Genomic DNA, 27,062 nt, shown 5'->3' with positions numbered 1-27,062 from the left:
CCCCGCCCCCATCCCATCCCATCCTATCCCATCCCCAGTATGCAGGCATTAACATCGGTCCGGTCCACAAGAAAGATGTTATGAAGGCTTCAGTGATGCTGGAACACGACCCGCAGTAAGTGGTTTCTCTTTTGCTACGCGGACTCTCGTGTAGCTGCCTGTTCTTTGAACTTCCCTGTATGACATACTCCGCTTCTCACTGGCTGCTCTCTGATGTGCTCTGACCTTCCAGGTACGCAGTCATCTTGGCCTTTGATGTGAGAATTGAACGGGATGCACAAGAAATGGCTGATAGTTTAGGAGTTAGAATTTTTAGTGCAGAAATTATTTATCACTTATTTGATGCCTTTACAAAATATAGACAAGACTACAAAAAACAGAAACAAGAAGAATTTAAGTAAGTTGGTGATTTTACTTACTTTGGGTCTTTGGTGGCGAAGCCGATGATTGGAGACTTATCCAATACCAGAAAGGTATGCAGACAAGAGGCATGGATGGCATCCTCCAGAGGTTGTGTCCTAAAGTGGTGTGTTACACACCCAAGTCCTGCCCACCCGAGACCAGCAGTCCGGGGACATATCCTTTCTGGGTTTTTTGTTTTGTTTTGTTTTGTTTTTTGCCATTTAAAATTTGGCAGACCTAGGTCTCATTCATAAGTGAGTGGCTACATTTGGGGCCGCCTTCTTGCTTTAGTTACTTATTTGACTGGCATGGAATGGAAGTAAAATTAGAGTGGGGAAAAGTAGGAAGCGAGGTGAGGTGAGGCATTCTGTGGAGGAAAGCTCACTTCTCCAGCAGACTGCCAAGCGCCTGGTGGAAGTGGCATAGCACAGGCGCTGGAGGCGTCACTAGTGGCCCCAAGCAGGTCCCCTCCTCTTGGAGCTCAGGGGACAGACAGGTAATGACCACATGAGAAGTGGGGTACATGCTTAAAAGCAAAATAAGGCAGGGAGGGGCCTCAAGAAAGAGGGAGCTGTGGGGAGGCAGCTCATTTGTGTGATCTGAAGGGATGAAGTGAGCTTGCTAGACATGGGAGTGCCTGGGCAGGAGGACAGCACCAGGAGACCATCCTCACATAGTGACCTTGGGGAGGGTGAGAGGAGGGAGCTGAATTGGCGGGCCCCAGATGGTGCAGGACCCGGTGGCTTGTTGGGGTTGAGACCCAGTAAGGAGGCTCCTGCAGCCCAGGCGTGGTGTGGCTTAGACCACAGTGGCCATAGGGAGTGATGGCTCAGTCTGGCCATGTTTGTAAAGTAGGACTGACTGGTCAGTATCAGGGATTAGACTGGGACGTGCTCACTTTCGGTCGTGAAACCAAAGGGAGAATTTGGTGAGGAAGACAGCTGCGAACTGGGGAAGCACTTTAAGCACGTGCTCAATACACAGGGGCACAGTGGACTTAGAGATCAACCAGGTTGAAACATGGTAGAACAAAGGGGGGCATGGTGCTGCGTGGTCCCCAGAACAGACTACACCTATGCCACACCCGGCAGTAGGTGCCACCGAAGCTCTGGTTTCTGTACCTATGGACAGGGCTCAGCCCATTAGTCTGGGCACCAAGTGCTCCTTTGATACAGCTTCTTTAAGACTTGGGATGTACCTGGATGGACAGATGGAGGGGCGAGGAAGACCTTTATCCAATGGGAGAAGCAGCCTCATATTCATTTGCATTTGTTTTATACTTTTAAGTGATTTTGTAAGCTTAAAAATTCTCTCCCTTTTAGGCATATAGCGGTATTTCCCTGCAAGATCAAAATTCTCCCGCAATATATTTTCAATTCCCGAGACCCCATAGTGATGGGCGTGACTGTGGAAGCAGGCCAGGTGAAACAGGGGACCCCCATGTGTGTCCCTAGCAAAAACGTAAGTGTGAGTGGTGCTTCAATGAAAAGTACTTTTAGAATGGTGACAAAAACTTAAACCAAACAGTGTTTGTCACAAATTTATACCTCAGTCTTGGTAAACATCAGCATTCCTTAATCACTGTTGAGTCTTAACACGTGGTACCAGTGCCTCAGTTAACGAAAATCGTAATTTACAGTGGTCGTTCGCATTTCACCAACTGTCCCCAAAATGGCTTTCATAATTAGACTTGCTAACCTGGTCTAGCACCCCTTCCAGGCGCAGTGTCTTTGGCTGTTGCATGTGTCAGTCTCAATCAGGCACGAGCTCCCATCCTTTTTGAAGGGTACAGACCATTGTTTCACAGATTATTTCACAGCTCGGATTTGTCTGATTGTTTCCCCATGACTAAATACAAGTTTAAGTTATTGGAAATGGTCCTACACTCTGTTGTCCCCTGTGCCTCATGCATGTCACACAGGCCATGTGTTGGGATGCCAGGAGCTCAGCACCTGCATCAGGTACACACACCTTCCCTTTGTAATTACTAAGTAGTCTCCCGGGTACTTTGAGTCGCTGTGTGAATCTTATGTTTCTCAGCTTTATTCCAGAATCTTTATTAACCATTAAAATCTTTGCATAAATCAGTTACTACGTAAGTGGTTGCACAATCGAGATCACCTCGCACTTCTGCAAAGAACCTTCGTCTCCTGAACTTTTTCATTAAGTAGCTATACATTCAGTTCCGATGTTAAAAATGTGCTGTTATAATCCAGTACCAGTATTTCTGATAGCCAAACCAACTAGTTTGGTCCATGGGAGCCCATTCAAGCTGGCTACTATGTCCTCGCCCCATGCACTTTGAGCGTTTTCTTCCTTTCTGGTACAGCAAGATGCCCCGGGCTTGCCTCTTATGTTCCCTGCCCAGAAACTGATTCCTTTAGGGCTAAATGGCACTTGGAGTCACTGCTCCTTTGCCATCTTAGTGGACATTGCTGGGACACTTGTAATACTTATCTATGTTATGGCTTTAGCCAAACCAAACTCCAGGCAGGAAGCAGAGGGTTCCCCCCTACTCCAAGCTGTAACAGAATAGGTGGTTCATAACTCATTTGGAATGAAAGGTGAGGTTCTTGCCACGGGCCCCACTGCTGCCCCCATTGCTGACCATACCAGCCTTCTAAGCTCACTCCTTGTGGAGAACATTTGTGCCTGCCATTTCCTTTCATTGTGGCACCTGGCATATGAAAGGCTGGAGTGGAAACGACAGTGTTGGGCTGGCAGAGCACCTTCAGGTTTCCCAAAGCACTATACCCTCCTTCTGTCCGCACACCACCTTGTGAGGGGCAGAGGGGACACAGTGGAGTAATCCCTAGTTTGTCGATGGCAACACCCCCTGCAATCATGGAGGGTCACGAAGTCAAGGCTTAAAGACTAGCCCTTCTGCTAATTTTAGCTCAGCTGTCCAGCTGGGGCGCCTGTGATGGCCAGGCTTCCTGTGCTTTACATTGTAGTTTCTGTTCTTATCGTTTAGTTTGTCGACATTGGGATAGTAACAAGCATTGAAATAAACCATAAACAAGTGGATGTTGCAAAAAAAGGACAAGAAGTCTGTGTCAAAATAGAACCTATTCCTGGTGAATCTCCCAAAATGTACGGAAGACACTTCGAAGCTACAGACATTCTCGTCAGTAAGGTAAGTCTCCACCAGGGTGGCCTGTGAGAGGAGGGGAAGTCGGCTGTGCTCACCTGGACCCAGTGGCTCAAGTTTGAACTTTCAGCATCTGATGGGGCCAAATCCTTCCTCAGGGATTGGTCCGTAGTATGGCCTCGTCTCTGAGGCAGAGTGCCCTTCCAGGTTCTCTTCTGCTGGTTTCGCCCATAGCTGTGGAGGAAGGCTGGCAGCACCGCCGTGCTTTCCACCTGAGCTTTCTTTGCAGTAACATCTGGCCACCCGCTCTTCTTAGGCACTTGGTTACATTGTCTCATCTGCCCTGTTTGTGCTCACAGATCAGCCGGCAGTCCATCGATGCCCTCAAAGACTGGTTCCGAGACGAGATGCAGAAGAGTGACTGGCAGCTTATTGTGGAGCTGAAGAAAGTGTTCGAAATCATCTAATTTTTCCACGTGGGGCAGGAATTGGAATAAACGCAAGAAAAACGAGACAAAAATGGAATGGACGTATCTGGACACTAATGCACTTAAGTATGGAAGGAAAAAAATAGATGTATAAATGTTTTCCATGAGAAACCAAGAAACTTACACTGGTTTGACAGTGGTCGATTACATGTCCCCACGGTTCCAATGTGCCTGTTCACTCGCCCACTCCTTCCCCAATCCTGTACTGGCTGCTGTTTTAAAGTTTGCCCTTCCCCAAATTTGGATTTTTATTACAGACCTAAAGCTCTTTCAATTTTATACTGATTAAATCAGTACTGCAGTATTTGATTAACCAAGCTTCTGCAGATTTTGTGATTCTTGGGATTTTTTTGATGTAAGAAATACTTTGTGCATATCCTTCCCACGGTGATTTTTTTTCCTGCCATTCTTCTGCCAATAGGCCCTTAGGAATTTTTTTAAATAGAAAATTAGGCATTCTATTTATCTTTTGTGAAACTATGGTATAAAGCCGGGCTGACTGCTGCTTTCTGCTTGTCTGAGTCCGTGGTAGTCAGTACCAGCTGCCTATGCGTCCTGCCAGGCTTCCAGCTCAGCGCAGCTTCTCCCCAGGTCATCAGCTCTTAAGGACAAGAATTATTTTATTAACTATTCCACCATGTGCAGCAGCACGTTAACGTGAGGAATTTTTATATACCAATCTTAATCTAGAAAATCCTATCATGCATACATTTTTTGATGAGGCACTCAACAGGGAATTGATTATTTGAGCGTAGTGCTTCTGAATTGTTGCAGAGACGTCATAATGGCTTATCCACATTAGTAATCGGACTATAGCTCATTTTATGGTTTCCCACATGAGGACAGTCCTCTCCCCAGTTGAAGACATCTATTAGTGTTACTTTAATTCCTATGCCAGATCTCTAGTATCTACCTATTTATAGCACAGTGTCAAATGAAGTAAAAATGTGGGGTGTTTGAAGAAAATGTTCCCAAGTATTCACTGGCATAGAATTATAAACTACTTTTAAAGTGTTATGGCATAACATATACAGCATAAAAATACTTTATATACATCTGAAAATCTGTGCCATTCATTACTGCAGTTTCTCAAGGGCCAACAGAGGCAAGGAAAACACCTCTACACCATCTGGGATGTAACTTTCCCAGGAAAAAAACGTAGTCTTCAATCGTGTGTTGTGTGTTCTAATTCAAAACATGTAAATTCCTCCACTTAGAAGTAAAGATTTTCTTAACATGCTCCAGTGTTCATGCTTGGGGACAGGAGTGACAATGTTGGTTAGAAGCTTTACCCGGGCTTGGAAGCAGCAGAGCTCCAGGCCGGGACCTCCACGAACTGGAAAGCTTAGCACGAGGCCTACAATAGCCTGGCTTGATCTTTTAGCCTGCAAGTATAATAAACAGTTCAGGATTCATTTCCTAAAGGATTCACAAAAAGGAACCTGTACAAAATATACATACAGTTCTTTATTAAACAACTGTAAACACTTCACTGTAAAAATCCATAAAACTTTATAAACAAACATTTTGTAAATAGAATCTATACTACAGTAAAAGAATTAACACAATTATTTACATGCAATACTGACAAATTTGGCACTTATTGAAAAAAAATATACAAAACACTTGCTCAAAAAGAAATTTAAAATTATAAAACCTCGGAGCATCACTACCATGCACTTTGCAAATACCTCACAAGCACTTGTGGCACAGTGAGCAGGGAGTGCCGAGCTCCCGGGGTATTTATGTGACTTTTAAGGTGCTCCCATAAGTCTGCTGTAGAACCACCTGAACGTTGTCAAGAATAAAGTCGAATGCCATGTTCCAGACTGACTCCACCGACTGCTGCATCAACCTGCAGGTGTGAGAGAGGTCAGGCGGCTGACGATTCCTTCAAGAACCAGTTTAACAGCTTTAGGGTTTTAACATTTTTATGTAAGAATCAAAAATCGATTCTGACAACCCATACTCTAGAACACCTGAAAGCACTTCCTAGGTTCTAAACTACACCACTGAGGGAGCACCACCCAGTCAGTGTCATGGCATTTCTCTCTCTGGGGTCAAAGTGAAGGGCGCCCTTTTCATGAGCCCGGAGAAACACAGTTCACGGAACACTCAGCGCCTCGCCCCCCTTGATTAGCTGTGTGACAGGCCACAGATACCTTTTCATGTACTTTATAACCAGGTCCAGTTTTTCCAAATCCTTCTCCTCTATCAGGTCGGTACAGTATTTCACGACTTGTAGAATGTCTTCTTCCATTGGATCTAGAAAGGAAAATGCAAATGAGAACCAGCCAATGATGTAGGAGAAAGCTACAGTGTTAAAGGAAAGTGCATTTCTGCAACCACACACATGACTAGGCTGTGCAAGGGACTTTTCACAGCCAGCCTGAGTATAAAAGGTTAGGGAGTGGCTGGTTTAAGCCTATTAGGTTGAGAAAAATGAGATCTATGCAGTCGAGTCCATTCATGCTGTGTTTGTGCCTAGCTACCGCTGTGCCAGCCCACCTGAGATGGTGGTTATCCACTCTCTGAGCAAGGCCTTCACATCACTGAACTCAACAGCACCAGCCAGGCTGGGTGCTGGGGGTCTGGTACAGGAAGACGGCTCAGGCTGTGGCCCAGACAGGCCTGACACACCTGCGATGGAGGCCGAGTGTTCACCCTGATAAGAAAACATGATAAAGTGTCACATTTACATAACATCAAGATCTGATGAGAGATCAAAGTTTAAGAAGCATTAGAAAATATTACCAGAGGTTTCTCAGGAACAGGACCTTCGTGTTTCAGAAACCCATCCATCAGCTTCTGGGGATTCCCGTAGGCCCCTGGCACGGTTTTTATAGGACTACTGAGCAGCTTGTTTTTCAGAGGACTCTGAATCTTCTTGGGGGAACTGATGGGGTTTTTTTTCCTGTTTCGTTTTGTTTCTTTTACTGCTGCTGGTTTTAGCTGAAGTAAGGGATTCTTTGGCACTAAAAGATGAACGTAAGACACTCAACCAATGTGTCTGCCTAGTAGGACGGTTCTCTTTCCCCTAACACACGCAGACCCTAACAAGGCCTCTTGCTAAGACTGGCGGCAGCTCATGAATGCAGGCCCTCCATCACCTAGTCTATATTCTGCCACTCACTGATCTGACCTCGCAGGGGCTGCACAGAAGGGTTACATGAACCGCAGCAGGTGAAGCATAAGCACTCGACTCAGCAGGCTGTGCCCTGTTTTCATAATAGATGTGTTTGTGACCCACGGTCAGAAACCTTCAGGTAGTTTTAAATGTATGTCCTTTGATATATCAGTCTCAAAGGACAATGGCCTTGACAAGTATTTAAAAAGATTTCTGGTAATAAAGTAAAAAAAAAAAAAAAATGGTGTTCTTAAGTAGTTACAGATACAACCTGCACTAGGCCTGTAACGGACCCACACTGTACACCTGTTCTGTCCCCCGATCCGAAGGGCTCTTCACATGACAGCTCAGACTTGGCTATTACCTAAGACAGTAATCACGCACAACTACAATGCCATTTCTTTTATTACTGGCTACATGTCACCTCCAGGGCTTACCGGCTGCGCTGGCTGGCTGCTGGGGCGCAGCCTCTCCCTGCCGCTGTCTTTGCTCGTATGCTGCATTCAGCTCCATCTGAAGCTCAGGAGGAAGGGCCGCGAACACCTCAGGGTCCACCTGGTGGGAAAGAGAAAGTTCAAGTCACACCCAAGTAGATTCTCATCGCAGCTGGATTATATTCACAAAACGGATTTTGTTTTCAAATCAAACTTCTCTGATATGTATGAAATCCTATTAGGTCCTCAATATCAGGGCTCACTCATTAAATCCTCACGAGGTTTTAGAATGAGAATAAGGAATAAAATTTTGAGTATGAAAAAAACAAAACAAAACAAAACCCAAGGTAAGAAGCACCCAAGAAAGTCAGGCTCATGTATAATGTTTTTTAAAATGCCACACTAAGACTAGAGTCCCCAGTGTATGATCAGGTTTCCCCCACCGTCACTCAAATATTGCCCATTGGTCTCTGGCCAGTGATACACAAGCCAGGTGTGTATATCTGCTTGTCTGCTAGGTGGAAGCGCCCACACACCACAGCCTCAGGAGACACTGCTGCCAGTCTCTGTCCTCGAGGTGGCAAGCCAGGACCCCCTGTCCCCCAATGCATAGGGTGTGGACTACAATGAGTTCAGGTGCAAAGGGGCCAACACGCTCTGAGTTGGAAGGACAGGGAGCATGTTGAAACTGATGGAAGGCCCTAACCTCGCCTCACCTGTGACAATGCTGGGAGGGCTATGACATTAATCCCCGAGTCACTGTCAGATTCTTGAGGTTCTGGTATTTGTAACAAAACTGTCCCAACTGGTTGCGGCAAAATTCCTGTACTGCAGCCATTTAGCGGTTGGTTCTTCCTGTCACTGTGCAGCTCTCCTTGCTGTGCAGCACAGGCATGCTCCACCTGTTCCCGGAGGTCGGGTGGAAGTGCTTCCAGAACAGACTGGTCAAGCTGCAAGTACACACATGGAGTCTGCAGTTATGCCATGATCCGGGATGATGTACTAGAGCATTCATGTGGCACTGAGTATGGCTAACTAGGCCAGGAAAGCACCCCCAAAACCAGCACAAGTTTTGGAATATCCCGGCCTTTTGCCACTGAAACCTGAAGCCCAAATACACTCACTGACTCTCCTGCAAGAGGAGCAGACAGACACGAAGAGCCTTTGTTAAGCCCCAATCTCAGACCCTACCCATGGGCAGGGGCCACACTAAGGCAGATGTCCAATTTCTGGGTCAGAATTTTACATAGTGCTACTTAGTGCAGCAGAGAAGTCGACTTTTCCAGTATAGCTTAAAGTGCTCTCCTAGGCTTCCAAGAAGTAAAAATTCCAACAGTATGCCATCTACAGCCTACACCAACCAAATGAATAGCTTATGCTGGGACAGTCATCCACTACAGAGAACTGTTTGTAGATGCTGCGAGAAAACCTTTGACATAAGGCCTTTGCTAATAATGACCACCAAAGCTGCATGCAGAACAGAGTATGTATGTGCATGTGATCACTATCACAAAGAGGTAAAGTGGCTATGATAGTGGCAGTCTATGGAACCGGCTTTCATCTATATTTTACAACTTGCAAAAGTTGCAACACCACAGTGCTGGGGAAAGATCAGTAGTTCAATTTTGGAGACATTAGAAACATTTCTGCTTAGAGATTTTTTAAGTAGACAACTAAACATGAATTTGAAAATACATATATGCATATATGCATTTATAAATTAAAGACCATACTATACAAAAAGTTGCAAATCTCTAAAAAGCACAATCTTTCACCTAAACTGATTATTTCTCATTCAGAATTTAGTAATATCATGAGCCACCCTAAAAAGTCACTTTTTCTCTCTTTCTTGACTATATTGAAAAAGAGATTAAAAATGTCATTCTTACCCCACACTTCCATACTTAAACTGTTGTTTAGAACCAAGAGATACCTGGGAAGGTGATGGGACCTCTACGCTCAGGTCAAGTCTCGACTTTAACCTGATGGGAGAACGCAGACCGTTCCATCTCCCTGAAGACTCGACTTTGCCAGTAACAGGACTGATGCCTGACGTCAGATGTGTGGAGAAAGATGGCAAGAAAGTGCAGGTTTTAGAAGCAGATGATAATTCCAGGTCCACGGCAGCCAGAAATACTGAAAGTATAGAAAATACATAAAATAGCCTCTTCAGATCATCTGGAGAAGTAGGGGCACTTTAATTCAACACACTTTATTACTGTTCACCAGAAATCAGATACTTTGTTTCTTAAAAGGTCACGTGTAGCCAGGCCAGACCACTTTTAACTTGCCTAAGGATACAAAAGGCACCAAAACAAGAACCACGCTGAGACAACCAACCTTCCTTGTGCTCCTCTTCTGTGGATTTCTTCGCTTTCTGGACTTGGAAGAGATCGAGGACAGAGTGTGACCCACCAGGAAAGTGGCCTGGATGAGCTGACGGGCGACTGGGGCATGTGGGAGGCTTTGGGATAGCTGGGACTAACTGGTTCACTTGAATCCCAACCTAGAACCAGAAGAAAGAACATGTTTCTAGGAAAACTAGAGTGAAATATGTATTCAACTGAGCAAAATTCTCAGCAAACCCTCCTTTTATATCTTCTAAATCCTGTTTCTAGGATACAAGGTTAAATGGAAGTATGCAAACAGCTTTGTACATGATTTTATTACCAAATAACTTCGACACTAGCTAGTGAGCAGTTAGTCCCCTCAATCTGCAAATATTTGATTCTACCCAAACGAACCTCAATCTCTTCAAAATCAGAAAGTCCCAGAAAGTGGGTGCTGTCCCCACTGGAGTTCCAGCCAGCTACATTTTGAAATAAGATTTGAAAAAATTTACATAGAGCACCATCTATATACAACCTTATTTCATATAAAATAAATGACATTAAAAAATGGACGTGGGGTTTGGAGGGCAGTAGCACCCTGCAGGCATCTGTGCAACAGCCACCCTGCCCCTACCAAAGCCTGTTAGAACAGTGCTGCTGGGAGTTTAATCATGGCCGCCTCAGCAGCTGCTCGATCCTTCTGCAAAACCCACACCAAGCCAAGTAACTACCCCTTACTCAGGTGTGTGTGCACACAATTCAAATGACCAAAGTTTCAAGAAAATTAAGGTTTTCACGTGTTCAAAGCCCTCCCATCTATCTGTTCCAAAGGCATCTTCCCATGCCTGTGGTAAGCTCTCTCACCCAGCCAGGCCGCCTTTTGTCAGACACCAGAATAAACTTCTGATTAAAAAAGACCTTATAGAGGGACAAGAACCTGCAGCTGCCCTGTCTCTCCCAGTTCCATCTACTTCTAAACGAACGTGAATAGGAAGCAAGATAATGCATATAAAGTCAGTCCTTAATTTTTAAAAAGGTGTTGTAAAAACTCAAGATACAAAATTATTAATCTAGGCAGACAGCAAAGAGCTTTCAGAACAAATCTGACTCTTCTCTGAAAAATAAGGAGATCAGGTCAGATGAGAAAGTCACGAGTTTTTCAGTTTCTATTCTGCTTGTATTCTATCAAAGGACCTGAAACCTGCAAATAAACCCCTACACCCGACCACAATCATTCTCAGATCAAACCTCAAATGAAAAACAGTATTACAGAAAGGATTTTAAAATGTTATATACTTACCCCTCTCATATCCGATATATTTAGTTTCATTGTATGAAACATGTTTAGTGTAGCCTTTCCAATTATTTTTGCACTATCTGTTGCCTGGTCAAGAGTTACGGTCCTGTAAGTGGTAGAATTAACTTTTTAAAAGGAACAAAAGCTACATTCCATATGTATTCACCAGTATCTAAGTAGTACTGAACTGTTTAAAGAGTCAGAGAAAAATTGCAAAGCTATAAAAAATTTAAGTAAGTTCTAAATATAATCCTTAAAAATGAATGAGATATAGTCTTCCTTCAAGGAAGCCAGTAATACCTAATTAATTAATTATGTTGGCAGCAAGGGGAAAAGAAAAATCATATAGAACATGGAGATTTTAAGATAAAAATTAATGGAAACCTGGTCAACTAAAAATAAATTGGAACTTTTTAAAAATATATATATTTTAGTTAATGCATATACAAATATAAGCATATTGTGTTGCAACTAAAGCATGAATGCTAAAGTACAATATTTTAGGTCCAAGATTATCAATGTTGGTTGAGGTGCGGCTGATATTCAGAAAAGAGAGATGAAGCCCCTGCATTTTGATTCTTGACTCCACTTTCACTATGTTGGAGGCAAAGCCTTCAAAAATTTTAACATGTGAATATGCTCATTACAATTCTACCTTTTCTCAGAGGTTCTGTAAGTAGATAAAGAGATGTGTGGGCAGCTCTGACGAAGGAGAAGTCAGTGCCTTGCCTACCCACGGAGACTGGAACACACAGTTCTTAGATCCTTAGGGACCCAGGAGGAGGGCTGAGCATCCCCAGCACTGCTAGGTGCCACAACGGCATTGACTGTATTTATCTTTTCAGGACCACGAAGACACTACGTACTAAAGTGCCTGTTTTTTAAAGAAAACCATTTGCAAAATATTTCCACTGATTTGTTACCAAATAATTACCTTCAATTTATTTCACATAGGTGAAATACAGAATAACTTAAAAGATTTTGGTAGACCACAGTGGCTTAAACGTGTTTATCTTCATTTCTTTCCAAAACATCAATAAACTGACTTGAAATGATTTTTAAAAGGTGAAACTCTTAAAATAGAAATGGGAGAAGAGACAGGAGGAGAGGAATTTAAAACAATGAAAGCAGCTCAGAAAGTAGCAGGCTGCCAAATGTCTACCAGAAGCCAACAGCAAGGCGCCCGCTTGAGACAAGCCACTTGATGCCACAAAGCCTCAGGGAGCTCAGTCACTAGGGGTGCCAGGTGTCTCTGGGGGGACAAGAGAGGACGGGCTGAATTTGTGAAGGGGCAACAGTCTCAGATGTTCCCCCACCCCGGTGAAGACTTGCCACAGCCCAGTGAAGAGATGCCACGGGGTACATGCACGGCTAAGGGAAGGTGAGGCACCTCCGTCAAGAGACACTTCCCCGCCAGGACCTCTTTCCCAGCAAATCACCAGAATGCACCTTGTCACCCACCCTGTAGGCAAGCCTAACAGAAAAGACAGCAGGTCCCACCATTGGGCCGTGGTGACCAAGCTGTAGCGAGCCCTCCGACTGCTGCCCACGGTGGTGCCCAGTAGTCCACACGTCCCACTGAGAACCTGGAGATTCCACAACATCTTGGCTGTTCACATGGGAAGGGACAGCCCAGAACCATCAGACAGATAACTACATGAAGAGGACCTCTAATATAAAAGACAGCAACCAAACAGGAAAGGAGGCACTCGGAGGGAAAGCTTGACTCCGGGACTAGAAGAATATTTAAGAGATAAGAGCGAGAACCGCGTCTGTGAAATGAGACACTTAAACGTCCAAGAATAAAACAAAACACTCAAATTTAAAATGTTGCTAGAAACAAAAAATTTAATACTGACAGAGTACCCAGCACAAACACGAAGACCAAAACGCTCAAACTCCAGAACCCCTGAGGTAAGATAAGGTCCTGAGGTTAGGAGAGAATGCAGAGACCCGACACCAACAGGCAGGCAGGCAGAGGGCACGACCTTCTTGATGTGATCTCGAGAGACATGGCCACGGAGCCACTGGGTGTCTGAGGAAATGACTTCTAGCTCTAAGTCACATTCATAACCTCTGAGTCAGCACAGCTGTCGTGCATGAGAGTAGAAATGCAGGCTTGAAAAACACCACCCTGTACTCCTCCTCAGGGACAACGAGCAAGGTGACAGGCCAGTGTTACCCGGGGGCCCTACACCCACCCAGACCAGAGCAGCGGAGTGGCAGCCGGCCTGACAGAGTAAGGTCTTCAAGAAAAAAGGTCAAACCAATGGGCTGTGATGGGCTGAAATGTACCGGGCCGGGGTGAGGGGGCGGGCGCGGGGAGCAAACTCTGTCAAAGTCACAAAAAAGCAAACAAGCAAAACAAGACAGTCAGTAAATCCAGGAAAAACCAGTCCCACAGGAATAGAGCTGGGCCACAGGGGACAGTGTGGGTCGCCCCACACAGTGCACACATGGCTGTCATACCAACACCAGACAGGGCCTGAGCTAAAAACTAATGGCCTGGTGGGGGACGGAGAAAATGTGCACACAGGGAAACAGCAGTGGGCTTGGGAGAGAGGAAGGAGTCAGAAAACGTCCCACAAAAGTGAAATAAGCTAGAAACTGCAATTTAAGTATCCAGAAATACAGATGTAAATATTGAAGGAAACCACTAAAAAGCTGACAAGAATGGCACTCAGAGCCAGGGAGGTATGCACAGGACTGAAAACACTGTATGTGACACCTTTTCAACTGCATATGACTTTGATAAAACATGTATGTATATATATGTAATTAAAATTAAAACGCATGTACACAAAAGAACTCCAAGGCGGGGAAATTCTCTTCTTAAAAGTAAAACTGTTAGAAGAAAAATTTTCCTAAGCGATAATCAAGCCTCAATCTACATGTGGCTTTGACAAGGAACTTAAAATCTGTCATTTCTAATTCAATGTTATAATGTATCGGACTCTAAGTCACATGACTATGACCATGGGGTTTTGACTAAGGCCAATTAGGAGAGATCACAGAATCACAGAATGTGGGGCACCTCTCCTCAGCAGAGCATTATGTCAGACTTCAGCAGGGCCCATTCTTATTCTCTCTAAAGGACCAGACACTGAATAGCTTGTGTCTAGTGGTCTCTTTCACACTCTTCATTTCTACAACTTCTTATATAAAAATCAATCTTCCCTCACAACAGTCCTATGAAAATACGCCATAGGATGGATCTGGCTCACAGGAAGTAGTTTGTCAACCCCTTAATAGAGAAAATACAGGGTCGGTATTATAATATTGCATAATTGCCCACCTGAAACATTTCTTACTCAGTTAATACCAGCACAGGGTGAGGTTTAAGTTAAAGGTTCGCAGATGATCTAGATCTTGGTGACACTGATGAAATGACATGTTTCAATTAATCTTGTGCTCTTTTTGCATTATCACATTTCATTCAAAGTTAGTGTTTTAAGGGAAAAGCAAAATGTACTGTTTATTACTGTGTTTATTAAACAAAGTCTTTATGTTGTAGAGATAAACATGAGACAAGGGAAGAAATGACATGGCATCTGAGGTTTGCGTCATGGTGACGGGGTCAGGGAGGAAGGGTGGTGCAGGGGAGCTAACAGCAATGGCTGAAATCAGGTGATGGGTACATGGGAGTCATTATACTGTTCTTCCTACTTCTGTGTATTTTTTAAAAATTTCATAAGACTTTTTTTAATGTTTAGGACAAAAAAAAGGAACAAATACCAGCAATGGCAAACAGATACCTGCTTACAAAAGAGCTGAATGAGTATTATCCCAGGTTGTGGGAAATAAAGTGTAATTAATCCCAATTTTTTAAATGTTGTAATTAGATTTTGGGAGAACCTGGATTTTCCAAAGAGAATGACAATGGAGGCTGATTTTCTTAACAAGATTAGACAGAGGGAGCCCCTCGGTACTGCTGAATGCACTGCAACACACAACACTAAGTAAATGTAAGATATTTAAAATTGCATATATGGCGAGAGGAAACTAATTACTACCAGCTCTCCCTCAAAAGGAAAATTATTTTTGGATGATCCTTTCCCTGTATCTTGAAAAAATAAAGCTGCAGGGTACATTCCCAGAAAAGGTATTATAAATTGGACTTGATTTTCCCATAGAAACCATATTTTAAAAAATTACATCCAGAGCAAGGTACTAAAAACCAACTTATTACAGAAATGACCACCAATGCTCTATTTAACTACCATTTGAAATGAGTCCATCAAAATGTTCACTGAAATAGGTAAATACAACAGTTCAAGATTACCAACTGCATAAAATATTTCATAAATTACATTGTTTAATGTATAATTTATAATCCGTTTTCATGGTGAACAAATGATAAAGCTGGAAGTTTTCTGTTTGAGAGTGTCATCTCATCACACTCAGTGACATTGCTATAAATACATAAATGTAATAATATGGTTGACATGAGCTTACCCTTAAAGTATATTTCAGAATTTCTCATATGTGGCTTTAAGGGTCAAAAGTATCAAAGCTTTGGTTGACTGACAGATAAAATACATAGCACACTGTGGTAGAAAATTTCATGCAAACAAAGTATTTTCATATTGGTCATTAATCTAAACTGAAGTTTTATATCAGTGGCCCTCACATAAAAAACAGTGTTTAAATGTTTTCTACTAGTTTTCAGAAACTAAAATGATTGATCTTTTCACAAACAGAAACCAGACCTCCCTAAATGAAGCAAATGTTGCACTAAACCATTTACTGAATCACTAGATTGAGATTTCCCCCATGGGCCCCTTCCCCCGAGGCTACAACTGTCCCCCTCAAGGCAGGTGTTAGGCTTTTCCCTTTCCTTCTGTTCATGCACTGAAGTCAGCAGCCGGAAGACCCCCTGGGTGGGCTGGGAAGGTCAGGGGGACATTGTCAGGCTGACTTGCTGCCGCAGGCCCCATGACTGGCTGAACCCGAGTGTGTGCACATCGCTCCGCTGGCCTTGGGCTGAGGCCTGCTCCACTGTCAACACCAGAGCTCACACCTCTTCACCTCTAGCCTCCCACCATGGCCTCAGTTTCCTAGTCACTATAATAACCTGCCATGAAACATGAAGCTCCAGCACCCCTCAAGATAAGCTTACCTGGCGATGTGATCACAAATGCCATGGCCTCCGAACTTTGCAGTCTCTACAGGGGCTCCTGGCTTTCGCACCATGACTTTGAGAGTCAAGCGCTTACCCTTCACGCCAGCAGCTTCAAGTCGTCTTTGAATTTCTTCTGAAAGACTCAGAAGAAAAGATTCTGCTTCTTTTGGCTACAAAAAGGCATAAAAAACTCTCATTTATTTGCCTATACACCTAATAACTCTTCAAGTATTTTAACTTTCAATATTAAGTATGCACATTATTTACTATCCTGCTAAGCATCTGTTAAATACAAAGATTCTACAAGCTCTGGGAGTAGCAAGAGTTTTAGGACTTCATTTCAAGCATCAGGAGTCTGTGGTCTAGCTGACGACACAGCACTATGTGAGGACATAAAGGACAATACGAGGTGACACCCATTCGGTTAGTACCTGGGTAAACCTTATTCCGTAGTTGATCTCGGCTGAAACAGATTTTCTTTCCTTTTCAGTTCGAACTGGTCTATCATCCAAACCACGGCAGAATCTATAAAGCATCTGACCTGTTTTGGGACCAAATTCTTTTTGGAGTTTTGCCATGGTCATATACTGCAGATCTCCACAAGTTTTAATTCCCAAAGATGCCAATTTGGATTCCATCGAATGTCCAACTCCTAGAAAAGAGGATATAGATATGTATATACATATATATAGTTCTTTAATTCTGCACAAAAACTATTAAAAACAATTTATCAATATGAAAGAAATAACTATCATTCATACATATAACAATTTAAAATAATGTCCCTTGAAATTTTTAAGTGACATAACTGAAGCATCTCATAGATTAAAAGAAATTTTTAGCATATATTATGCTAACAAAGTTATTTCTATAATCATTATCTCACTAGAGGTGAACCGGGATTTCTTAAATATGTATGAGTAAATAAGTTCTCAAAAGAATGCAAGTTTTACTTCTATCAAGGTTTCTATCTTACAAAATCAACTAAGTTACAGGCCTGTTAAAACGAGTCTACAGTATGGCTTACAGACATGCTTGGAGGCTCACAGATGTTAGGGCTCCACTGTGATGACACTGACAGCCAAACTTTACAGTAGCGTTTCGACCACGTTTTCTTTAAAAGGGAACTAGAATAAGAACTTATGACACAGGCCCAAAACCGAAACTATCAATTGTCATCATACTGGACAAAGTATTACCAGTGACCTGGGGATGAAGGTTCATTAAGCAAGCAGAGTGGTAGTGGGGAAATACAGAGTTCTTTTATCAAAAAATGTGATCTACCTTTAAAGGTGGGACCCTGCCTACAGCTGGGCCAGCAGGCAGCAGCCCCAATGTCACACTCCTCAAGACCCAAGGCTGGGCCTCACCCAAAGGGTGCTCATGGGTTTGGTCACTCTCAGTCTGCCCGAAAGCTTAACAAAGGTGTCCACATCCAGGGAAGGTGTTTAAGAGAGTAGCCTAAGGAAACCAAACTTATTGGAACAGTCTCTACACCATCAAGTCAATCTTTCACATCAGTAAGGAGAAGACAGTCCTGGCCTCCTGCAGGGTCCTATCAGACACCTCAGACTGAAGTCTGACACCTGCCTGTCATGTTGCTGTTATTCACTGAGCGTCTCCTGCCCGCTGAGTGTCTTCAGTGGCAAGAACAAGCAGCTGAGTCCAGCTCTCCCAGGAGACCCGCAGCAGTGATGCATGGCAGGAGGTTAGGAGGCTGTCCCCTCCACAAAAGACCTACAGTCTTGCACATAGGTGAGACAAGCTTAAACCAAGAGAAGTCAGATAAGAGGTTTCGAGGGCACTGCCTCCCATTTGTTTTAAAGTTCAAGTCAGAGCAGAGAACAAGTAAATGCAGTGCCCAACTCAGCAGCAACACAACCCCTCAGACAAGCAGCATCGCAAAAAAGGTGAGACCCTAAGTGGAACCTGTCTGAGGTTTTTTCAAAGTGGGGAAGGGACACTCAAAGGAAAGGACAAATCCCACACTGGGTTGGCCAAAGTCAGAGAGAAAAGAAAGAATGATACTTAACACGGCCATTCTCAGGCAAGGCTCTCTGTCTCTATCTTGCCACCTGACTCATGTGATAATGACCTTTCCTGACAGACCGGAGAGCTGACCTGTTCTTATTTGCAAAGTCTGCAAGAGGCAGTAACAACCCTGGAGAGGGAGAGAGGGAGAGAGAGGGAGGGGGGAGGGGGAGGGGGGTGATTACTCCGTGAAGGCCCACGATGCCTCCCTCTCTTTTCTTCTTTCCTGTGTCTTCTGCTGAGCCTCTCGTTTTCCTTATGTACTTTTCTTAACTAGACTGCTCCGCTTTCTATCTGAAGATTGGATCTCAACAGAAGGGAGGGAGAGAGAGGTGGGGGCGGGGAGAGAAAGACAGGAAGAGAGGGAGATAGAGGAAGAGAGAGAGGAAGAAAGAGAGGGAGAGATAGGAGGAGAGGGAGAGGGAGAGAGAGAGTGTGTGTGTGTGTGTGTGTGCGCGCGCGCGCACGCACGCGCGCGCTGGGGTGGGGCAACTTATAATTTTTGAGAGTATTCTTAAGTACAATGGACAGAACTATTCACTAATAGGCACAAAAGAAAGGCTATTACATTGACCATCATCAAATTAGCCACAATCAACCTGATCTAACTGCACTGTCCCTCTAGGAAAGAAGAAAAGGTTGTCTAGTGCAGTGGGTAGGCCCAGAGTTGAGTGTCTCAGGAGGGAAGCCTGCAGGTGGTCAGCCTCTGAGCCTGTGACCTTGACTGGGGTGGAGAAGTCAAGCTTGGAGTCAGCAATGAACCCTCAAGAGGGTGGCTAGTTTAACTATAACTGTCGTACTGGAAGGGGGCACCACTAAGCAGAAAAGTCACAGGGCTCGAGGCTCACACTGAATGTGGTCACTTCAAAAGGGGAAAGCCAAGAAATATGGCAGCTCAGAAGCAAGTGTCCGAGCTGGAGAGAGGAAAAATAAAGACATGGAATCTCCTGGTCAAGCCACTGGGACAAGGACTTGGCATCTGTCCTTGATCGAGAACTGCTATTCTAGACCAGAAGTGACTGATATCTCCTCCGTAGCATCCAGAACTTGATAGTCCAGCAGAGACGCAGAAGGAAGAGTAAAGTGTTAAGAAAGTTTTCACTATCTAAATGAGCACTGTCCCACAGAACTTTCTGTGATGATGAAGATATTCTGTGCTGTTCAATGTGGCACTTGCCACTCATGGAGACAGAGTGCTGACATGTGGCCAGTGCACCTGAGGAACTGGGCTACAATTTTAACTTCAGTTAATCTCACTAGTGTCACCTGGCAGTGGCTGCTGTCCTAGGACAGTGTAGATCTTTAGGTCCACCTACACATCCATGGTGTTTCTCTGAGAATGAAGAGACAGACACATAGCCTGGGCGCACAAACCCAGCATGGGCTAAACAAGGCACAGAAGGCCTTACACTACGGGTACACACAGAAACAACTATCGCATTTAAACAACTGTTGGGGACAATCCTGCCGGTCATTAGATAAAAAGATCTCGTTAGGTGACCTATCTGTTAGCCTGACATATAACTGTTACTATGTGGAGTCTCCTTCAACAGACTTACTAGGCTGTTTTTCTTTCTCGTAGCTACGGTGACTGCGCAGTGCTGTGCTCAGCACACTCCGTGCTCGATAGACACTCAAGGGCTCAGCAGCCAGAGAGTGCTTGTGGGGGACGAGCAGCAAGGTATGGTAAGCCCATTTCTCCTGGTTTATTGGTTAGAGAGCCAAATTTCCTCAAAGCACCATCTATAGGATATTAACAGATATTACATATTCATCTTCAAATGTCTTTGGGAGATTGCTAATTGCGAACACGGAAATACCACGAAGGGCTCCCACACTTACAGGAAACCCATTTTTAAAGGAACAGCTTGTGCTCTTAGAGCACATTTTGGGAAAAGGTGGATTACAATGCCATCTTCAGGACAGGGATAACATATCTGCAATGTTCAAATTCATTAAGAATTGGCGGATTTTATAAAAGTTAAGTTTAAATATATGAAAATCATACAATTTTCAGTGACTACAACCTGGTTTTGAAGGTGAGGCCACATGAGAAGGTGGCTTGCCAGAGGAAGCCAACCTTGCTGCCTCCTATCTTTCAGACATCCTTTAGGGAATTCAAAGCTGTGCCTCAGAACTCACCCAGGACACGTAACCTCACACTTGCCCTTCAAGAAATAAAGTCCCTCCAACCAGGAAACAAATAAAGGTGAAAGGTCAAGGAACTAAAAATTCTTCATTTCTGTGTAAAACAACAACAACAACAACAACAAAAAATCCTACAAAAATGATTCATCTGGAGATGGTTTTATGGACTAAACAGCTGTTTCCTCGAAATTCTTAAGTTAAAACCCTAATACCCAGTATCTTAGAATGTGAACTATACAATCGAAACAGGGCCTTGGAAGGTAAAATGAGGTCATGAGAGGGCCCTAATCCACTATGACGGGTGTCTCTACAGGAAGAGATTAGAACACAGACAACTCAGTCTTGGACTCCAGCCTCTAGAATCTTGAGAAAAATTTCTGCTGTTTAAGCCAGCTAGTCTGCGGTATTTTGTCATGGTAGCCTGAGCAAACTAAAAGAGATAGCTAGTATAATACACCTGAATTCAAATTTCAAATGCAGCTTTAAATATACTGGTTCGTTTCTATATAAAACTGCAATATGATGTGTTATTAAACTGTTTAAATCGTGTTGTCTAAAAGGTACAGTGAGTCCTCAATGTCATTGATAGGTTGGAAACTTTGACTTTAAGCAAAATGATGTGTAACTAACTAGCTTTACCCTAGGCTAATTGACAGAAATGAGAGTTTGGTTCCCATCACATTTTTCCAATCAGCAAATTTCTAAACACAGACCCAAAACACTTTTAATATTAAACACTGAAATAAATGTGAGTTCTGCATACATTCAAGGGAGATGAATAAAAACGAGTAAGATCATTGTTTTCCAAACCCCCAATTCTCCAGCTCAGGGTCACAAGTGGCCAGAGCCCGTCCTGGCAGCTCAGGGCACCACGGGGACCCACCCTAGATGGAACACCCTCCATCGCAGGACAACCCACACACATCCTACTCATTCAGATAGGGACAATGTAGACACACCAAGTCCCCTCATGTGCACAGACAGTTCTGGGATGTGGAAGGAACCTGGAGTCCCCACAGAAAACTCATGCAGACCTGGAAGGACATGACAGCTCCTCACAGATAGAGGCTCTGGTTAGGAATCCATTATTTTTCTCATCACCGTTGTAATAGACTGACATTGAATGAAATGTTAGTCAAGGAGGTGCTGTAAGTTGCTAGCTTGTTTTTATAAGGTTAATTATTCAAATTTAACCTCAAATAGGCCACCAAAATGTCATTTCCATATTTCTGACACTAATACATTTTTCGAGTTATTTATTAGGGGGTCAGGAAGCTTTAAGACTAATCCACTGTAAAATGGCATTTGGGCAATTTATTATTTTACGGCCTATAATACAAATTTCTTAGTTTAGACACACTTTTATTAGGCTTAAGAATATACATCTAAAAATAGCACTAAATCGACTTTAAACAAACAAATTCATTCAAAAAACCTTTTGTCAAAAATGTACTGCCTTGAACTTTCCCCACCACAAATACACAGGAGCTTTATGAAGCTAAGACAAGCTGCTTTACAACAAACAGGAGAGGGTCATCTGAAACAGTTTCGGGATTGCTATATGGCTTAGAAAGAGGCATCTACCATAGAAAGCGAGTCTAAAAATTTAATAATTGTGAAATGAATTGTCCTACACAAAAAATTACATCTCTTCAAGGCCCTTTTAAAAGGCAACTATTTTTCAGTTATAATTAGTTATATTTGATATTCCCATGGAAAGATTTTTACATGTTAGGTTAGTCAGCCACACAGTAACTACATGAAAATGCAAAATAACCAAACATCCTGCCCCTTAGGCAAGAAAGATATCATGGAAGTTTTACTTCAACTTTTGAGTTAGCAGAACACAATACTTCCTTGTTAGGGTTTTATTCTTCCAAATATGATTCATACATTCTCTACTTTTAATTACAACGACTGGTTTACTAAACTCAGAAAACTATCGTTAGTCCAGCAAGATAATTTTATAGAGGACTTGATTCTCAAAATTTTATCATTGGCCTAAAAGTACGCTATTTCAATTATGATTTATTTAAAGAACCAAAGTAAATTTCATCATATTCCCTTAAAAATGATTTCTTAGAATCCCTTAATCTTGATACTTGAGAAATACTTTAAAGTAAAATACATGATAAGTAAAACTAAAATGTAACATTAAGGTGCTGATAATTGAATTGAGAAGATAGTCACTGAAATTCCAAATTTTTTCATGGCACTCAAAAAATAAACAAAAATTTTAATTCATGTTTTGGAAAAGAGAGGCACATTACAGAACTTTTAGCACTAATAAATGTTTCCAATAAATAAATGTTAAAGAAATTTTGTATTTACCTGGTAGATTAGTAACTAGCTGACCTCTGATAAAATCATCAACTTCTTCTGGTTTTAGGTGGTACTGGCCATCTGGTTTTGCTTTTCTAGTTGCCATTCTAGCCAGGAGAATATTAGAACCTAAAAAGTAAAAAAATAAAAAGCTGTTCAAGAAATATTCACAATTATTTTTAAAAATTTCTTAACAAAGATATCTACAGACAGGTTAGTGACCAAATTTCGAAAAATAATAAACATAATTAATTTGCAATTTTGATCACTTCAAACACAGTACGAACGTGGCAGAATTTTGTTAAGTGTCACAGATTATAACGAGCACAGTAAATGGACAGAGGTTAATCTTGGTTCCAAAATAAGTGCCATTTCAACGTCTCTTGCCCAGGGTAAAGGAATGGAGGAGGCAGGCCTAACGACTGTGATTTATAGGCAGTGAGGGCAATGATTGGAAATTAGTTTGTTTTACCAACCAGTGGATCCAGGCTCTGAAGGGACATAAAGCCGAAGGAATGCTATCAGACTGGGAAAAAAAGAAAACCCAAAGGGCCAGAATTCTCACCTATGAATAGAACACCTGTAGTAGAAACTGAGGGTCTGAGAAGCTTAGAAACAAAAATAGTGAGGTCCAAGGTGTGGGTGTGGACACGAAGCTACAGTAGAGTGGAGGAAAAGGAACCGAGAACTGGAAAGACATCTGGATCAGAGAAGCTAGGATATCAAGTGAACTTCTGGGTAAATAACAACATCTCCAGAAAATATGGAAGACTTACATAAAGGACATGTCTTGGTTTTATGGAAGACTTACGTAAGAAGTATGTGTTTACCTACAGTAAATATATAGGTATCTACGAAGAGAAAAACTTCTAGACAGCCACAACATAATAAAAGTGGTGAGTTCTGAAAGAGAAAAGGGGGCTGAGGAGTGCAGATATCATGTGGGGTTTTTGTTTTAATTATTGAACTTAAAAGAATGTATTCATATTGTCATACTTGAAATTAAAAATAAGTACAATGAAAAACAAAAAACCTCAGCCCATGCCCAATACTGGAATACAGAAGGTAAGTCCCAAATGGGAGATGAAAAGGAACTGCAGGTCTTACATGAGGGAGTAAGCAAGTGGGCTGGCTGGTAACTGGAGGGATACTATGAGTGCATTAACCACGTTTCTATTTTCTGTACCTCATGATATTTCGACATCCTGAAATCTTGCTGGCCAGGGAGAGGCCCCCCTCCCAGGGAAAGCTAATTTCTAGAGAGTGAACAACTTTACTTGGAAGTGTGCCTCTTACATGCAAGCCAGCCACCCCCAACTCTCTCCTTATCAAGCTCACATAAAAAGCCAATGTTCATTCTGCCCCAAATCATCCCAGGGCCAGGTACCAGGCAACTAGAGGTCAGCCTGACAGCCCGAAGACACCAGAATTACCTAAAGTGGTCAATCCTAAACTGCTTACTCTGCTCTCAGCCTGCCCCTCACTCCTGCTTCTGCCTCCCAACCAAAACCTGCCGCTTCCCCATGTGGCCCGCAAGAGGTGTGGCATGTCCCCTCATCTTCTTGGGAGTGTTAAGTCATAAACATCTTCCTCCAATAGCACTGGCCTCTGTGTCATCGCTCAGTTATCTCCATAAACTAAGATCCCAAGGGTACCAATGAGACAGGGAACTTCAGAAGAAGGGTTTTTGAAAGAGAATGGAGGAGTAATGGTTAGAAGTGACAATGGGAAGCTAAACGAAAAGTTCTCTTTCCTTTCTAAGCCTGTGGCATACAGAGCATGGCAGGGACAAACTGGACCTGCTTCAGAGAACAGCAATGAAAGAGGGACCTTGGCAAGAGGTGCTCAGAAGTCTCAGAGGAAGAGGTGTTTCAGGGAAGTTGAGGTGTGAGGGAGGGCTCCAGAGAGCACAGCTGAGGGGTCAACAAAGGAAGGATAAACAGGCAGGAGTAACAGAGGAAACAGAGTGTAAGGCTTAAAAAGGATAATTGGTGGGAGGGACAGCACTATCATTGAGGGCACCTGTCACTGAAGCGACTTCCAGAGCTGCGAAGGAAGGCAGGGCCACTGGGCATTCCAGAAAGAGGAAGTTCAGAAAGTAACTGAATTACAACAGACTTAATAACACTCCATACCCCCAGCCCCAATGTTTTAAAACACGACTTCTGTGCATTTCTGAAAATACTGCTTACAAATATTGAATTCAATTCTCCCCATTTTTGAAGAATAAGTTAAGAAATATTCCACCTTGTTTATTCCAAAAATATTATCAACCATTTACTGGCATTTCTAACACTTTTATCTCATGTATTGCACAACTATGAGCAATGCTATGAACTGCTTTTCAAGAGGCCTTATGCAGTAAGGCAATAAAAACAAAATCTAAAAATCACTCTTAAAAGCTACGTGATAGTCTGTGATCCCAAAGCAAAGCTGTAAGTAAAGTGGATGGTATGAGCTGAGCTGGTACTGACCAATTCCAACAGAGGCAGCACATTTAGTCTGGTCTTTGATTTCCATGCGAACAGCATTTGCAAACTCATCAGGAGTCAGTCTGGTCTCGGCAAGGATTTCAGTGATGTCTACCAGGGCTTCGTCACAACTGACTGCTTCAATGTTATGTGTGTAGCTATCAACACAAAGCAAAGGCAGTGAAGCAAAGCCACTGGGTGCTATCCACACAGACACACAAACATTGCGAAATAGTCTTCCCATGGTGTCTTTCTTGAAGATTTCCTCACAAGACTTTAGCTAAAAAATAGCATTTTCATTAAACCGTCCCAAGTGCCATTATTTAGTCACCTGACTTTTAACTGCAAAGTTAACTAATTAACATTTTTTTCCATATTATCTACCAAAAAACACAGCAAAAATCATTCTAATTCCTCTATACTGAGAATGTCTTTGTAAACCTCTGAATAGTTGAAAACTGGTGGGTGAGTTAGAACTGTCATAACATTAAATCTAAAAAATTTTCAAACATGGTTTACCACAATCTTTAAGGAACAGAAAAACCACATAAATCAGTTAAATAAGTAACTAACAATTAAGTAGCATTCACTGTAGTAGGCCTAGAGATACAGAATATGTTGGCCAATCGCCCCAAATGCCTCCGTTAAAGGACACCATTTACATTCCATGCATCTGGAAACAGTCTGGGCTTTGGTTTTTGTTTTTTGGTCATGACTGACCCATGCAAAGGACTCATTTTAATTAGCTGGAGAACAGGAGTGCTGCCATGTGGCCCCAATGCTAATCACATACGTGGACCACAAATGGGAGGCCACCAGAGAGGCCTCAGGATCAAAATGGATCTTTGGTAATCCACTTGATAACAATACTAGGAGGGACAGTCTTCGTCTTCCACTCACATCTACTGCAGGTAACAAATCAGACTAATTAATATCTGTATTTATCCAAGAGAGGAGTGCTTTGTTGGTGCTTAGAGGGAGACATCTGTGAGAGCAGAAGGGTTTACCTGAGGAGGACTTCTGCTTCCAAGTGGAAGCTACCCTAGGGCATGGACCACACAGCTGAGGCAGCAGTCTCCCGGGGGTAGGGACACAACACAGTGAATGCTCCTCCCCCGCATAAGAGCTGCATGCCGCTGGGATCATCTCGCCAGACTAGAATCTACCAGGACCAGCGCATGTGTGGCTCTCCCACAAATCTTCCTACCCTCAGCTTCAGGCTGGTTGTCTGCTATGGAATCCGGAACACAGGAGGGCCACTGCCCAGCTCAGTCACCCACTCCCCACTCTCATTTGGATGCTGCTACTGTCTTCAGCTTTGGAACAGATTTAAAAAAGTGCATTTTTCACTTGGTACCAATGCCCCCATATCTGGGTCTCGAGGACAGCTGTGATTACAGGTGGCTCATCATCTAGCACCCAGTCCCACATACTGATGCCAGTAACTGCACGTGTCCCTTTCTAGTTTCTCTCCTGCTAAAACTAAGCCCCATGAAGGCAGAGATTGGATCTTATTTTTCTCTGCAGGACTAGCAGCATCAACAGTCCCCTGTATTAATACTCAATAAACAGGTATTGGAAAGAATGCACTTAATCTAATAAGAAAGTCGAGGAAGAGGTAAAGCTAAAGGCAAGAAGATTCTCTTAGAACATCGATACAGCCCAGAGGTCGACAAGCCTGATTTGGTTAACGACGTAATGGGACACAGCCAGGCACACTCACTGATATGTGTCTGTGGATGCTTTCACTCTATGCAGGAATACAGACCTCACACAGCCCTTGGTAGGGAAAATGTGCT

The 27,062-nt window shown here is 43.0% G+C and overlaps 2 protein-coding genes across 14 annotated transcripts in view; one reads left to right on the top strand and one right to left on the bottom strand.

Annotated features, from left to right (window-relative positions):
- EIF5B (eukaryotic translation initiation factor 5B) overlaps nt 1-5,221 on the top strand; it is a 72,184-nt gene extending 66,963 nt beyond the window's left edge. Inside the window, exons 20-24 of the mRNA XM_006916181.3 lie at nt 39-115; nt 233-397; nt 1,725-1,863; nt 3,377-3,538; nt 3,853-5,221. Coding sequence (XP_006916243.1) covers nt 39-115; nt 233-397; nt 1,725-1,863; nt 3,377-3,538; nt 3,853-3,960 — 651 coding nt within the window. The 3' untranslated portion in view covers nt 3,961-5,221. The remainder of the gene's footprint in view (nt 1-38; nt 116-232; nt 398-1,724; nt 1,864-3,376; nt 3,539-3,852) is intronic.
- A 205-nt stretch (nt 5,222-5,426) lies between these two features.
- The window catches only part of REV1 (REV1, DNA directed polymerase), a 74,434-nt gene continuing 52,798 nt past the window's right edge, over nt 5,427-27,062 (bottom strand). For all 13 annotated transcript variants that reach the window (XM_025049787.1, XM_025049786.1, XM_025049788.1 and 10 more), the window contains 13 exons: nt 25,267-25,421; nt 22,802-22,921; nt 16,723-16,943; nt 16,289-16,461; nt 11,173-11,275; nt 9,883-10,048; nt 9,476-9,678; nt 8,259-8,492; nt 7,546-7,663; nt 6,736-6,956; nt 6,490-6,646; nt 6,144-6,246; nt 5,427-5,836 (listed from right to left, as the gene is read on the bottom strand). In XM_025049787.1, the coding sequence (XP_024905555.1) occupies nt 5,725-5,836; nt 6,144-6,246; nt 6,490-6,646; nt 6,736-6,956; nt 7,546-7,663; nt 8,259-8,492; nt 9,476-9,678; nt 9,883-10,048; nt 11,173-11,275; nt 16,289-16,461; nt 16,723-16,943; nt 22,802-22,921; nt 25,267-25,421 (2,086 nt within the window). In that variant the 3' untranslated portion in view covers nt 5,427-5,724. The remainder of the gene's footprint in view (nt 5,837-6,143; nt 6,247-6,489; nt 6,647-6,735; nt 6,957-7,545; nt 7,664-8,258; nt 8,493-9,475; nt 9,679-9,882; nt 10,049-11,172; nt 11,276-16,288; nt 16,462-16,722; nt 16,944-22,801; nt 22,922-25,266; nt 25,422-27,062) is intronic.

This window comes from Pteropus alecto, unplaced genomic scaffold (assembly GCF_000325575.1).
Source record: "Pteropus alecto unplaced genomic scaffold, ASM32557v1 scaffold186, whole genome shotgun sequence".
Classification (NCBI taxonomy): Eukaryota; Metazoa; Chordata; class Mammalia; order Chiroptera; family Pteropodidae; genus Pteropus; species Pteropus alecto.
Note: the sequence above shows the minus strand (reverse complement) of the source record. Positions and strands in the feature narration are given on the sequence as shown.